General features: G+C 36.6%; 1 protein-coding gene across 7 annotated transcripts in view; it reads right to left on the reverse strand.

Annotated features, from left to right (window-relative positions):
• The window catches only part of NBEAL1 (neurobeachin like 1), a 164,650-nt gene extending 152,632 nt beyond the window's left edge, over positions 1-12,018 (reverse strand). For 5 of the 7 annotated variants that reach the window (XM_045855829.1, XM_045855803.1, XM_045855825.1 and 2 more), the window contains exons 1-2: positions 11,682-11,782; positions 10,566-10,841 (exon numbers count right to left, since the gene is read on the reverse strand). In XM_045855829.1, coding sequence (XP_045711785.1) covers positions 10,566-10,616 — 51 coding nt within the window. In that variant the 5' untranslated portion in view covers positions 10,617-10,841; positions 11,682-11,782. Of the gene's footprint in view, positions 1-10,565; positions 10,842-11,658; positions 11,783-11,893 lie in introns of those variants that run through there. The other 2 variants (XM_045855797.1, XM_045855795.1) reach the window with 2 other exon arrangements.
• Positions 12,019-13,218: the final 1,200 nt, after the last annotated feature.

Here is a 13,218-nt window from a genome sequence, read left to right on the forward strand (position 1 = left end):
CCAGGCACATTCCTGGGTTGAGGGCCAGGCCCCCCAGCAGGGGGCGTGCAAGAGACACCCAACATTGATGTTTCCTTCTCTTTCTCCCTCTCTCTCTCTCTAAAAATAAATAAATAAAGTCTTAAAACACAAACAAACAAACAAACAAACAAAGACTGTCAGCTGATTTCTCAAAAGAAACTTTACAGGCTAGAAGGGACTGGCAAGACATATTCAAAGTGATGAAAAGCAAGGACCTGCAAGCTAAATTACTCTATCCAGCAAAGCTACCATTTAGAATTGAATGACAGATAAAGTACTTTCCAGACTAGGTATAACTAAAGAAGTTCATCACCACCAAGTCGTTAGTACAGAAATGTTAAAGGGAATCATATAAGAAAAAGGTAATCAAAACTATAAACATGAAAATGGCAATAAATTCACAACTATGAACAACTGAATCTAAAAAGCATGCTAAACAAACAAGCAGAACAGGAACAGAATCATAGATCATTTCGAGAGTTATGAGTTGTGAAGGGGAGGGTGAGAATGGGGGAAAAGGTGCAAGGATTAAGAACTAAAAAACGGTAGGGTACAAAATAGACAGGTTGATATTAAGAACAGTATAGGAAATGGAGAGGCCATAGAACGTATATGCATAACTCATGGACATAAACAAAGGGGGTGGATTTCTGGAGGGACTGAGGATATCAGGTGGAGGGGGGCAAAGGGAGAAAAATTGGGACAACTGTAATAGTATAATCAATAAAATATATTTTTTAAAAAGTTGAGAAAAAGTAGTGCGCATCTTTCTTACTATTCAAATGTCAAAGAAGATTATATAGTAGTTAAATTAAATACATCAAACAAAACTACATTTTTTACAGAGGCAACCTGTTTTGAAATGCTTTAATGGCTTTTGTGTGAGATGCATGGATCAGTTAATGCTCTGATTCAACCTGAGGGTAGATAACTCTACCAGTCTAAATCTAACTCACAGACAGAAATTAAAAGAAAATGTTTATATTCCTTAGACATAAATAAGAGTAAGTTACTTTCACTATTTTATAAGATAGCACTGGTTTATATGAAGTATATTTAAGAACAGAATCCCCCATTTCCCTTAGTGACACACTGTAAGATGAATTCCATTTGTTTTAATAAAAGTTCAGAGGGAGATGAGGAAACCAATACTGCTAACTCTTGACTAAATTCTGACATCTTCAATGAAGTTCATTTAGAGTTATGGCAGACTTTAGTCATTTCACATAGTACCTTACATCTTAATAGAGTCTGAATAACCAAAATAAAATTGTCACAAAAAATGAACTTTTAAAAAAAATTTTTAATTCTCACCTGAGGACATCTCACCACTTTTCAGAGATAGGGAGAGAAAGAAAAATAGCAATACAAGAGAGAAATGTCAATTGTCTGCCTCCCTTCCACGCCCAGACCAGGCATTAAACCCACAAACAGTTTAGGGATGTGTCCTGACTGGGAATTGAACCCAAAACCCTTCGGCCACTGGATGACACTCCAAATGAGCCACAATGGCCAGAGCATAAAATGAATTCTATTTGCACAAAATGAAATTTTTTGTCAAAGCCTCTAAGTATACACAGAGAAAGGGCAAGCTAGGCAGCCCTACTACTTATACTCAGACACTAGAAAACACTAAACTATAAGCACTTTAGATTTTTAAAAATGAAGGACTATTCATAATTAAGTGCAGTACCTGACTTCCAACTGGACCTACTTAAAATCCATAATGATGATTTTTTTATAATGGAGATTTAAAATTGCAACTACTAAATACCAATAATTAAAGCAAGTAATGATTCTTTTCAATTACACTGTCAATATTTTTCTGAAGCATAAGAATAGTCTAATTATACACATCTTAACATATACACACACAAAACCATAATTGATAGTTGTCAATATACTCTAAGTGGCAAACATGAAATATTAGCAATGTCATCAGTAGACTTAAGAAAAAATGAATAAGGAAATAAAATACCTACCACTTATCTAACATATGCTGATCTATGAGTTAAAAGGGTTTTTTATAGAGAGATACATTTCTCAGCCCCAAAGTCTAAAAGTCTAAAGATAACCTAATAGGAAACTCCCGTCTTTTTCCCGCTAAAGTGAGGAGCAAGACAAGTATGTCTCTTATTTCAAGTACTATAGAATCTCATGCTGGAGTTTTTAAACAATAAAGGTAGACAAGAGATAATAACTGGTGGAAGAAGAGGAGTCTCCACTTTCTGTAGGGAACTTTCTTACATGCAAGAAAACAGATAACGGAGTTGTTGAGTCACAAGAACATACATAGTCTCCAATACCCATTTCAGGTGTAGTTAAAAAAAAAAAAAAAAAAGTTAGATTCTCCAAGAGCATGGAACCAACAGTGGCCTGTGCAGCTACTCCCAAGAAACAGAACCAGCCTCAAATAAATAATGGAACATTCCTTCTCTGAGGGTAGTGGGGAGCAGGCAACACTTTGCCCATTTTTCAGAATCACTATGGATCAATGCCCACTAAGCACCTCCATTCGTCTCTTTTCCAAGAGTCTTTATTATGGCATTCATATCCATTTCACCACTGTATGTTGGGTTCGTGGGGACCAGATTATCAAGTGTCTTCTGAGGTCACAGGTCTCAGTACAACTAGAATCACACTTGGACCTGATGTGTTTCACCAGATCTTGGGATTAAGACAGATGTCATAATTGGAGGAGACTTTGGAGTTCTTAAGATAGTCATGAAGTAGACATTGCATATGGGAGAAATATGAATAACTTTAACCAAGAAATATGACTGTAGTAGATTGGATTCTTGGTCCCTATTTTTCATTCCTTTGCAGTAAATTTGCCATGTAATTTTGCAATGGGAAAAGCAAGCTGCAGAAAGCGAAAGCTGCAGCAGTTAGGTATTAATTCAGGCTTTTGTTTCTGAAACTGGGGAGCAACAACACGGAGAGTAATTAGAAATATTTTCCAAGTGCATAAATTCCATATAAGAATTTTAAAAGTTTGCATTAATATTTGCATTCACTTTTAAATTAATTTACGCATATTAGAGCCGACTACCTTGTAATTAGTACTACTGCTCAATATCAGTGATCACATATGCTTTGGTACCAAGCAATCATCAGTGACTTCAATTTGTAGAGGTATTTGTCAAATTACAGATGGATTCTGAGCAATCTGAAAATTTTCAGATGTTGTCGAGTCATGCCATGCAAGGTATGGTACACAGACCAATAAAGGTACTTGGTCAGTAAAGTACAAAAATCAAGAGTAAAGATTTAAACAGTTTAATAGCAATCTGGCAATAAAGTCTGTAGAATTTAATTTAAAAATTAATAAAATGGGAACTTGTATAACATCTTTTTCCCCACTCTTAGAACTACTTTGCTAAAGCCTCCAATAATCTCCTAACTGACAAACTTAATACATACACCATAATGCTTTTCTTCACTGCTTTAATTTTACACTACTGACTGCTCCCTTCTTTATAACATCCCTGATTGCTGAAGCAACCACTCACTCCTGGCTCTTCTCTTTCAAACTCCTTACAAACTCATCTTCTATTTCTCTTCTTAAATAATGTTCTCTAGGACTCCCTGACTTTGACCCTCTTCTCTTTCTTACTCTGATATAATATGTCAATAATTGACAATATGATTAATTCTCAAATCTTTATTTCCAGCATAGACCACCCTTCTGGACTCCACACTGTATCTCTCCCTAGGTGTCCCACAGGCATTGTGAACTCATGTGTTTACCTGAAAACCTAGTGAACCTGTGTTAGCTAATTTGGTGAATAGAATGACCAAGGACTAGTTTCAAAAAAAACCCTGAAAATTATTTCAAGACTGTTCCTTTTCTCTCGTGCTCCACATCCACACATTTAAGTACTATCAATTCTACCTTCTACCAAGAAAATTTAAAATTGATATTCAAAAGGAAAGAATAAGAAATTTTCATGCATCTTAACAACTTTTCATAGTGCATAAGCTCAAGTCAAACCACAAAGATATTTCTTTCTTAAGAGCTACTCCCATGTCTGTAGATATAAAATATTTCTTGCTTTTTCATTTCTTGCTTTTACATCTAACTTCCTAAAATGAAGATGTAATTGGTAAACACTACTACTAAATTGCTAATGATTTTGGTTTGTTTTACTTAAAGTCAAACATTACTTTCCTTATGTACAAAGTCATGATTAAGCCACAAAAAATTAAGAGCCATTTCTATACTCTGCATACACCAACACTTACTAAATATGAATTAAATTATAAGGTTTGATATATATTAGTATATTTAACAAAAAGTTACATTAGGATTATAACCAAAATTGACAAATAAATTATAATTTTCTCAAAAGACTATCCGTCCATTCCATTTTTTCCAAGTCTATGTATAGAAAGAAGTACTTGCCTTTTTAACTGAATGAAACACCTCTATAATCTATTTTCTTTATGAAATAAAACTTTTATTCTGAAAAGGAAGTTCACTCTGAGCTCACTGCAAAACTATCTATTTCAGTCATATTCCAGATTTAGCAGGACAAAGGGCAACAGCAGGAAATGGAGCATCATCAAGGTCCAAAACAAACTTGGTTCAGAGGGAAAAAAATACCCTCAAATCATTAGGATAATTAAGCACTATGCTTGTAAGTAAAAATACAGATTAAAAATGAAGACTTTCATGAGCGTAGCCTCACCACCACTGATAAAAAGACAATAAAATATTGCCCTCTATATAATTACAGAATGTAAAGGCAAAACGGAAGTAACTGATATACTTTCATGCTCATATATGTATTTCTAAAATAGTAATAAAGATTACATCTAAAAAGACTACATATTTATATTCTTACACTTATGGTGTATTTAAATACAATCAATCCATTTATTTTTCAACAACTTTGAAAAATATGCATAATAGTTTTTTTTTCCATTTGACAGAGGAGAAAACTGAAAATATAAATTTGGTGACCTGTTTTTAGGTCCTTAAGATCAGAAACAGATGTGGACTAATCTTGGCTCTAATTCCGTAGCATCACAAATATTTTTCTGTGTAAACTGAATTACCAAAAAATAAACCAGCTAATGACAAAAATTAACTATGAATTTCAACCCACATTGCCATTTTAAAATGTCATGTTTTTTAGTTACTTTGTATCTTTTTACTGAATTAATGCATTTGATACTTTCCACGAGAACAAAAATAACTTAATCTTATCAAAGAATTTGATAAGTCTCTCAAGGCTCAGTTTCTCTTCTGCATCTTATGGTGACCAACTGCAGCACTACCAAAAGGCTAAATGTCAAACTGAAATATACTCTTACTCCTAGTCAAAGAGAGCAGGTGGAATAGGGACTTTATGATACATATATGTCTTATTCTGTGCAACAGATGAATTCTAAAAAGTGGTATGAGACCAAAATTGTTCTCAGCACTTTCTCTCTTACCACAAGCACATTAAGTGAATCAATGGCAAAAGATACAAGGAATAATAATGTGCCTAATACAGAGAATACAAACTAAAATCTTTAGGTATTAACAAGTAAATCAATTTGCCTTCTACACTTAAGAAAAATATGCTCAGACAAGAAGTAGTTAACTACTTAACCAAAATCCAGATATATTAAATGTGTTCAAATTAATGTTTAACTTAAAAGAACTATATGAAATGCACTGTTAATAAAATCCTTGACCCTGGGTGGGGATGCCCATTCAGAGGCAAGGAAAGTTCAGACTACATAATGTGAATTACTCTCATACACTGGTGAAAGAATCTGTAGAGAGCATGAATGTTGGGTGATAAGAAATTGTCCTGCCTATATTATGTAATGATAATTATATGCATTTAACAAATAACCTACCAGAAGATGAATGTTTCTAACAATGCAACTAAATCTTACACCTAGGAGGAGAAAATGAAAAGTTAGACCTAGTTTGGTTAAAAAAAACAAACTGCAGCCCTGGCCAGGTGGGTCAGTGGGATGGAGCTTTCTCCTGAATGCCAAAAAGTTGTGGGTTCGATTCCTGGTCAGGGACCCTAGAGGACACAACCAGTTAATGGATCTTTCTTTTCTTCCTCTCTCTTTCTTCTCGCTCTTTCTCTTTCTCTCCCTCTCATCAGTCCTCTCTAAAATCAGTTTTAAAAAAATTTATCCTCAAGATTAAAAGAAAAGTTGTTTAGAAATGTCTTCAACCTAAATGCACCAACATGAAAATAACATAGATACCAGCCAACAATAACTCAAAGCTGCTTCCATTATGAAATTAGCCTTTGCTTTAAAAAAAAAAACTGCAATTTTTTTCACCTAAATTACTGAGTTTAATATGTGGATACCCATCTGCAAAAACCATGAAACCAGTAATTTATTTTAGTTCTATTTAAATGATTTTAATCATAATATATAGGCTTGCACAATGTACCCAAATGGATAGAAGACATATTTGTATACTCTCTTTGTATTCCTTTGATTGAACAATATTACCCAAGTGTTATTTCTAACATAGTCCTATCTATGCTACATACCCACTAACCTTTTATTTTAAATTTTTTAAGATTTTATTTATTTATTTTTAGAGAGAGGGGAAGGGAGGGAGAGAGGGAGAGAAACATTGATGTTCCAGAGATACATCAATACATTGCCTCTTGCACACCTTCAAATGGGGACGTGGCCCACAACCCAGGCATGTGCCCCAAACAGGAATTAAACCAGCAACCGTTCGATTCACAGGCCAGCACTCAATCCACTGAGCCACACCTGCCAGGGCCCTATGAAAGTTTTATAATGCTCAATGGAAACTTTTAAAACATCCCATTACATACAAACAGGATGATGGTACCTTAATATTGATCCATTGTTAATACAGGGCAGAATACCTGTGTTAAGGTTAGCACTGTGACAAATAAGGAGTATGTCTTAACCTTAATGCCCTGAAGACGACCTTCAAAAATCTTCTTTAATCAGGTGTGTATACAATGTTTGGTATGAATAGCATACCAACTTGGGCAGCAAAATAGTAAACAATGTTTAAATTTTCATCATTAAAGATAAACTCGATAATCGAGAAAAATGGTCACCCTGGGAAAGATGCTAGTAAATCAAGTCATTGTAAAAACAAACAGAGAAAAACCAAACATTTATTCAGCCTGCCTTCCCTTTAAGAGCTGTCATCAAGCCCTGGCTGGGTGGCTCGGTGGATTGAGTGCCAGTTTGTGGACCACAGGGTCACAGTTCAATTCCCAGCCAGGGAACATGCCTGGGTTGCAGGTTGGGTACCCAGCTGAGGGCATGTGAGAGGCAACAAATCGATATCTCTCTCTCACATTGATGTTTCTCTTCCTCTCTTTCTCCCTCTCTTTTCCTCTCTCCAAAAATAAAAAGAAATTAAAAAAAAAAAAGAACTGTCATCAAATAACTGATGAGAGGACATTTCTCTATATGTGTTCTACTAATATATAGAGAAATATATAAAGAAATGATAGAATTGGGTATCAAGTTTTGCAAACTCCTAATGAAACAATTAATGCATAAATGCAAAACCCACTGATAGCCGAGACACTCCCAAGATATTCTAGCCTCACCATGCTGAATAAAATATGAATCAATCAAGCCTCTACATACTCCAAGTTTGCAGACACCAGTGGAGAGGAACAAATAATTTATATCAAGGGAATTCAACCAGCAAAACCCAGGCTGAGAAAAACTCTAATGTTAAAACCTGGTTTCTTCAACATATAAAAGAAATTAAAAAGTGTGGTGAAAGGTAACACAGATTAAAAATTTAACATATTTTTCCCTGGCTGGCGTAGCTCAGTGGATTGAGCACGGGCTGGGAACCAAAGTGTCCCAGGTTCGATTCCCAGCCAGGGTACATTCCTGGGTTGCAGGCCATAACCCCCAGCAACCGCACACTGATGTTTCTCTCTCTCTCTCTCTCTATCTATCTATCTATCTATCTATCTATATCTCTCTCTCTCTCCCACCCTTCCCTCTCTAAAATAAATAAATAAATAAAATCTTTAAAAAAAAATTAACATATTTTCAACAAAATAGGTGCTTTGTTTAAATACAGAGTCAAACAGCAAAAAAATAAAAACATTTATGGTACTACCAGGAAAGTCTGAACAGTGACCAGATATTTGATGATTTAAAGAATTACCATATTGCAATTATTTTTAAGAGGTTATTACTTATACATATATTTTTAAATCTGTATGGCTAAGACCATATGTTGTCTGAACTTGCTTCAAAATAATTCAGGGGTAGAGATGGTGTAGTGTAGGGTTATAGATGAAACATCACTGAAAATAAACTGATAATGACTGAAGTAGGGTGATGGACACAAAAGAATTCATTGTAGCATCTTCTCTATTTGTGCCTCCCTGAAATTTTCCATAATAAAGTTTAAAAAAGACAGATGAACTAAAGGGTTCTACATGACTATCCATGAAATAAGGACAAAAGAACTCCATGTCCTTCAGAGGTCAAAACAAATGAACTAAAATCTTAACCGTGAATTAGACAAATACTCTCCCTGTACATACGCACTATTACTTACTTGACTGGTGAGAAAACTGAGACCCAAACAGGTAAGTCTTGCTGAAGGTCACAAAACAAAACAGCAGCAGAGCCAAAACTAAACTCTACAATTGCAAGCCCAAATTGGAGCTAAATTAAAAGAAGATCTAAGTAGTCCTGAAGACTGAAAGCCCCAGGTGTAAAAAAGGTCTTAAAAGTCAGGTGAAAAGGAAAAAAGTCAGGTAGCTTGAAGGGCTGTATGCTAGAGTGAGGACAATAAAGCTAGAGAGAAAGCATAGAGAACTGAGTGTCTGGTAACCCTCCTCACTAGGGAGATGTGTTAAATCTATGACCTATCTATGAAAGCTACTTGAATTCAAGGTGTTTGTGGGACAAAGCTGTCGTCTCGCTTACAAGCAGCATACTCATGAACAGGTGAAACATAAAATCATTATGTTAAATAACAATTTTTTGAAACAGTTGAAAAAGTTTAAATCTTAAGTGTACAAATGACTTAAATCTTACACATAAAATGGGACTTATCTCCTGTCCAAGAATAGCCTTCAAAAAATATGAAGGGCCTTCACTATTTACTTAGATTTTAATGCACAGAAGGATTCACATTTACATTAAGTGTCATTAAGAACAGAACCTTGTGTATGGCAGTGAACCATATTATCTTTTCAATATAACAGTGTCATTTAAATAAAACATGAACTCAACCTAGAAACAACGTAACTTATTAGACAATGTAACCCCATTTACCTTTTGTCACCCAAAAAACAGTAAAACCTAGTAAGTTTGATGTTTTCTTAAATAATTTTAAAACTATTAGGCATTCATACTAAAATGTGTTTTAATTTTTGACTAACATGTGTTAGTGACTATTTTCAAAAGTGTCTGGTGATTTGGATTCTTTTTTATTGGAAGAGTGGTCTATTTCTAAAAAGACATTTCTGGCATTAAATTACAGAAGACTAAAAGCTATTTTAAAAATCCATACTAAGCATTTCAAAGTATATATCCTTCCTTAATTGTAGGAAATACCAAACCAGAAAATTAAAGAACATTCCAGTGTGACTGCTAAAATTTAATATGACAAATAACTGAGGTTATTTGTTAAAGAATAATTTCTTTAAAGAGCTGAAAGTATAAAAAAGGAGCTGGAAAGGACAATGCAGAAATGGAATCTGAGACTTGAAAACTTCACCACACACCTCAAGTAACTTAAGTAGATTAGAGATGTTTCTCTGACCCTTGCTAATATCTTCAAAATAGTAACATTGCTCTCCTCACTTGAAAAAGATGTTTTTACTAGTACCCTTCTCCTCCAACAACCAAAAATTAAAGCTAACATGTAAAAATTCACAGAAAGATAAAAAAATTTTTAATGACAAAATCAAAAATATTAAGAAGTCATAATGGATAAGACCATGCACTTGAATCAGAGTTTCCGGCTCAGTTCTGCTACTCACTAGCCCCCTTTGCCTCTGCAACAGTGAAAAGGGATAATTACAATACCCATCCCACAGAACCGTTCTGAAGATCACATGAGACAACACTCACAAAGTGCTAACATCATGCCAAGCTTACAGTAACCACCTCAATAACCTTTTAATATAATCACTAACCTTTTTTATACAATTTAAAAGGTTAACCATTAAAAAAATGCTTAATGCCCTTCTTGTGAAAATATTTCTATCCTCCCACTTGTGGGAGAAAAAGAAAAGCACAAAGAAAAATTAAAATATTTTATTTTTCACTTAAGGTAATAATTTTACTTACATAATTTTGGGATTACTGAGAATAAATATCAAATAAAAAACACACCCTACAGTTTTTAATAATATGCCAATATTGTGCATGCATTCACACCACAAAAATGGAAAACAACAAATCCTGTGTTTTTAAATTCTGGGTCATTGCTATCAATAAATACACTATTACTCATTAAATAAAGTGACTATCAGGCCAGTCACAAAATTTTATAACAAAGTATTTTAAAACTTAGAAATAAAAAAGAAAGCAGTTACCTTTGTACAATAAAGCATCCAAAGTTCAAAGAGCCTCTCTCTGGATGCCATTCTGGCTTTCACTTGCAGTTTAATTTTTCCTCAAAAAAAAAAAATTATGTTCAAGACCACAGCATGCTCATTTTATTTTCCAAGTTTTTCAGCTGTTACAGCAAAACTCAAAGCAGTAGGGAAAACAAAAAGATGTGAAATAAATGGACTTCTGGTCAATAAAATTCAGTTCCAGCAGTTACTCCAACTTATCTTCATCGGTGGTAGCTGGGCAATTAAATAAACCTGTGAAAGAGTAAAATATGCAAATATTTGCCAGAAAAAGAGGTCATATTAAAAATTTTAGATTTTATCAGAACTAGAGATTTATCTACTTCACTTCCCAGAAACAGGGTAATAAGCTTTTATTTACACTTGTTAGATAAGATTTCACTAAAACTTGTAGCTCAGGAAAATATTATACCCAAAAGTATTTTAACATCAAGTAAAAAGTCAGAAAAAAGTCAGAATAGGGCGTGCTCATAATCAAAAATGCACCCACTGATAATAAACAACAACACGATGATAAAAATAAAAAAAAAGAAAAAGCACACTTATTTCCGACATACAGAATCCCTTAGAATTTTCTAGTCTGCTTCTTCAACTTGGGAGTGTTTGCCGTTGCGTTGCAGGGCAGGGCGGGGGGTGGAGGGTGAGGAATTCCTGGTTTGTTTGTTTAACACTCTCTGAGAGTGAAAATCAACCTGCCCACCTGGCCTCTCTGCCTCTTCCCATCCAGGAAGAAAAGAGAGTGCTCGCGCCCGCAAGAAAAATACCCTGGGAAAGCCTCCAAGCATTTTTCGGAGATCTTTAAATTTCCCCCTCGCATCCCGGACAACCAAAACAGAGACAAACTTAAGGTGTGCCAAGCTGCCAAGAAAAGCTTTGGAAATGGGGCAATGACTGCTCTCCGTCTCCCACCCGCTATCCACGCCCGTCCCACCGCATCGGGACACACCCGAGTAAACCTCGCCCCCTCACTGCCGCCCCTCAATCTACACCGCGCTCACCACCCAGCAACCGGGACCCTCCCATTTCTGCCACGCAAACCCCTCTTCCCTACCCCGGCTCCCTCACTGCGCTCACGTTAAGGGGTCGCGCCGTCGCCGCATTCAGTCTAACTTGCTTCCCTCGCCCCCAGCCAACCCAAAGCCCTAAGTCGCCCCGTGTCACCCCGCAGCTAGGGGGCGGGCGGGAGAAGGAGGCGGGGCCCGATGGCCGGGAGGAGTAGGGGCGGGGCTGTCCCCTGGGCTAATCATTCCGGCCTCTGAAAATTTATCCGGCCCCAGGGCACTCACTGTTCATTGGTCGCTCTTGCTGGAAAGGGGCGGGGCTTGCCCCAGCATACTTGCGCAGTCTCAGTTTCTCCCACTCCTCAAAACCCGGCGGCTGGCGGCTGGCGGCTGGCCCCTGCCCCCTGCCAGGGCTCTCCGGTCTTCCCCAATCCGGGACGTGTATCGGGGAGCCGGCGTGCTGACGTCCACGCCCGGGCACTGCTGGGGTCCGTCAGACGTAGCGTTCGGCCGATGGCGTCATTTCCGGGAATCATCGGAGGGCGGGGAATAATACACTGAGAGCTAGTGTATGTTTTGTTATGAGTTCTTGTTATAAAAGTGGGCTTGGTCCTGATAGTATATAGGAATGTGAAAACAGACAACTTCGCCACAATCCCCTGCAAAAAAGTCCTTTTCCTTAAGCGTGTTTATGCCTCGCTGAGTGTTAAGTTCAAAAGGTTTTTTTTACCACAATTCACGATTTCAAAAACGGTTTTGCTCTTTCAGGAAAAGAAACAAAAGGGAAATGGCTGCATTTGCGACATATAGACAACTTTCGGGGGGGTTAAAGGGGGAGAGGAAGAGCCATAAGGTTAATCGCCTTTGGTACAGCTACGCATTTTTAAAACTTTTTGTTGTGAAAAATGTCAACCGTACAAAAGGAAACTAGTGTAATGAAACCTCACATACATACCGTCGCCAGTCTCTCAAATTATCAACCCATCTTGCTTCATATACACCAGCAATCAGCAAACTGTAAAGCCAGAGAGTAGATATTTAGGTTTTTCAGACAATTAACAAAAATCAGAATAAGAATAATTCATGATATGTGAAAATTAGGTGAAATTCAAGTTTCAGTGTTGTAAAGATTGTTGGGACACAGCCAAGCCCATACCTTTACTATTAATGGCTACTTCACCCCAAGAGTGAGAATCATTTAGAGCAGTTTGCAAGTCATGCCTTTTCGCCATCTCTCCTTGTCTAGCAGGCATGTGAAAACGTCGGGAGGAGGGTTAGCAATCCCGTTTATGATACTCAGCAGTACCATTCTTCCAGCTGGCCAGTCCAAGAACCTAGAGAGTATCCTTGCCACCTATTGCATATACATAACATTCAATCTAATCCTTTCAGCTGTAACTTCTAAATCTTTTCTGGTTTATTGTAAAGCCTTCCACTTTTTCTTTCCGCTTCCACCCATGCACACTCCCGATCCATGGATGGTTTTCAACATTGCAACAAAAGTGATCTTTCAACATAGAAACCTTTCCAATGGCTTCCCATCCTACTTGAAAGGGCCAGCAAGGACCTGTGCTTTGCTTGCACACTTCCCTCTCTAAATTCTCTAGTAT

Source organism: Phyllostomus hastatus, unplaced genomic scaffold, assembly GCF_019186645.2.
Source record: "Phyllostomus hastatus isolate PE091 unplaced genomic scaffold, TTU_PhHast_1.1 phas_contig_137, whole genome shotgun sequence".
Lineage (NCBI taxonomy): Eukaryota > Metazoa > Chordata > Mammalia > Chiroptera > Phyllostomidae > Phyllostomus > Phyllostomus hastatus.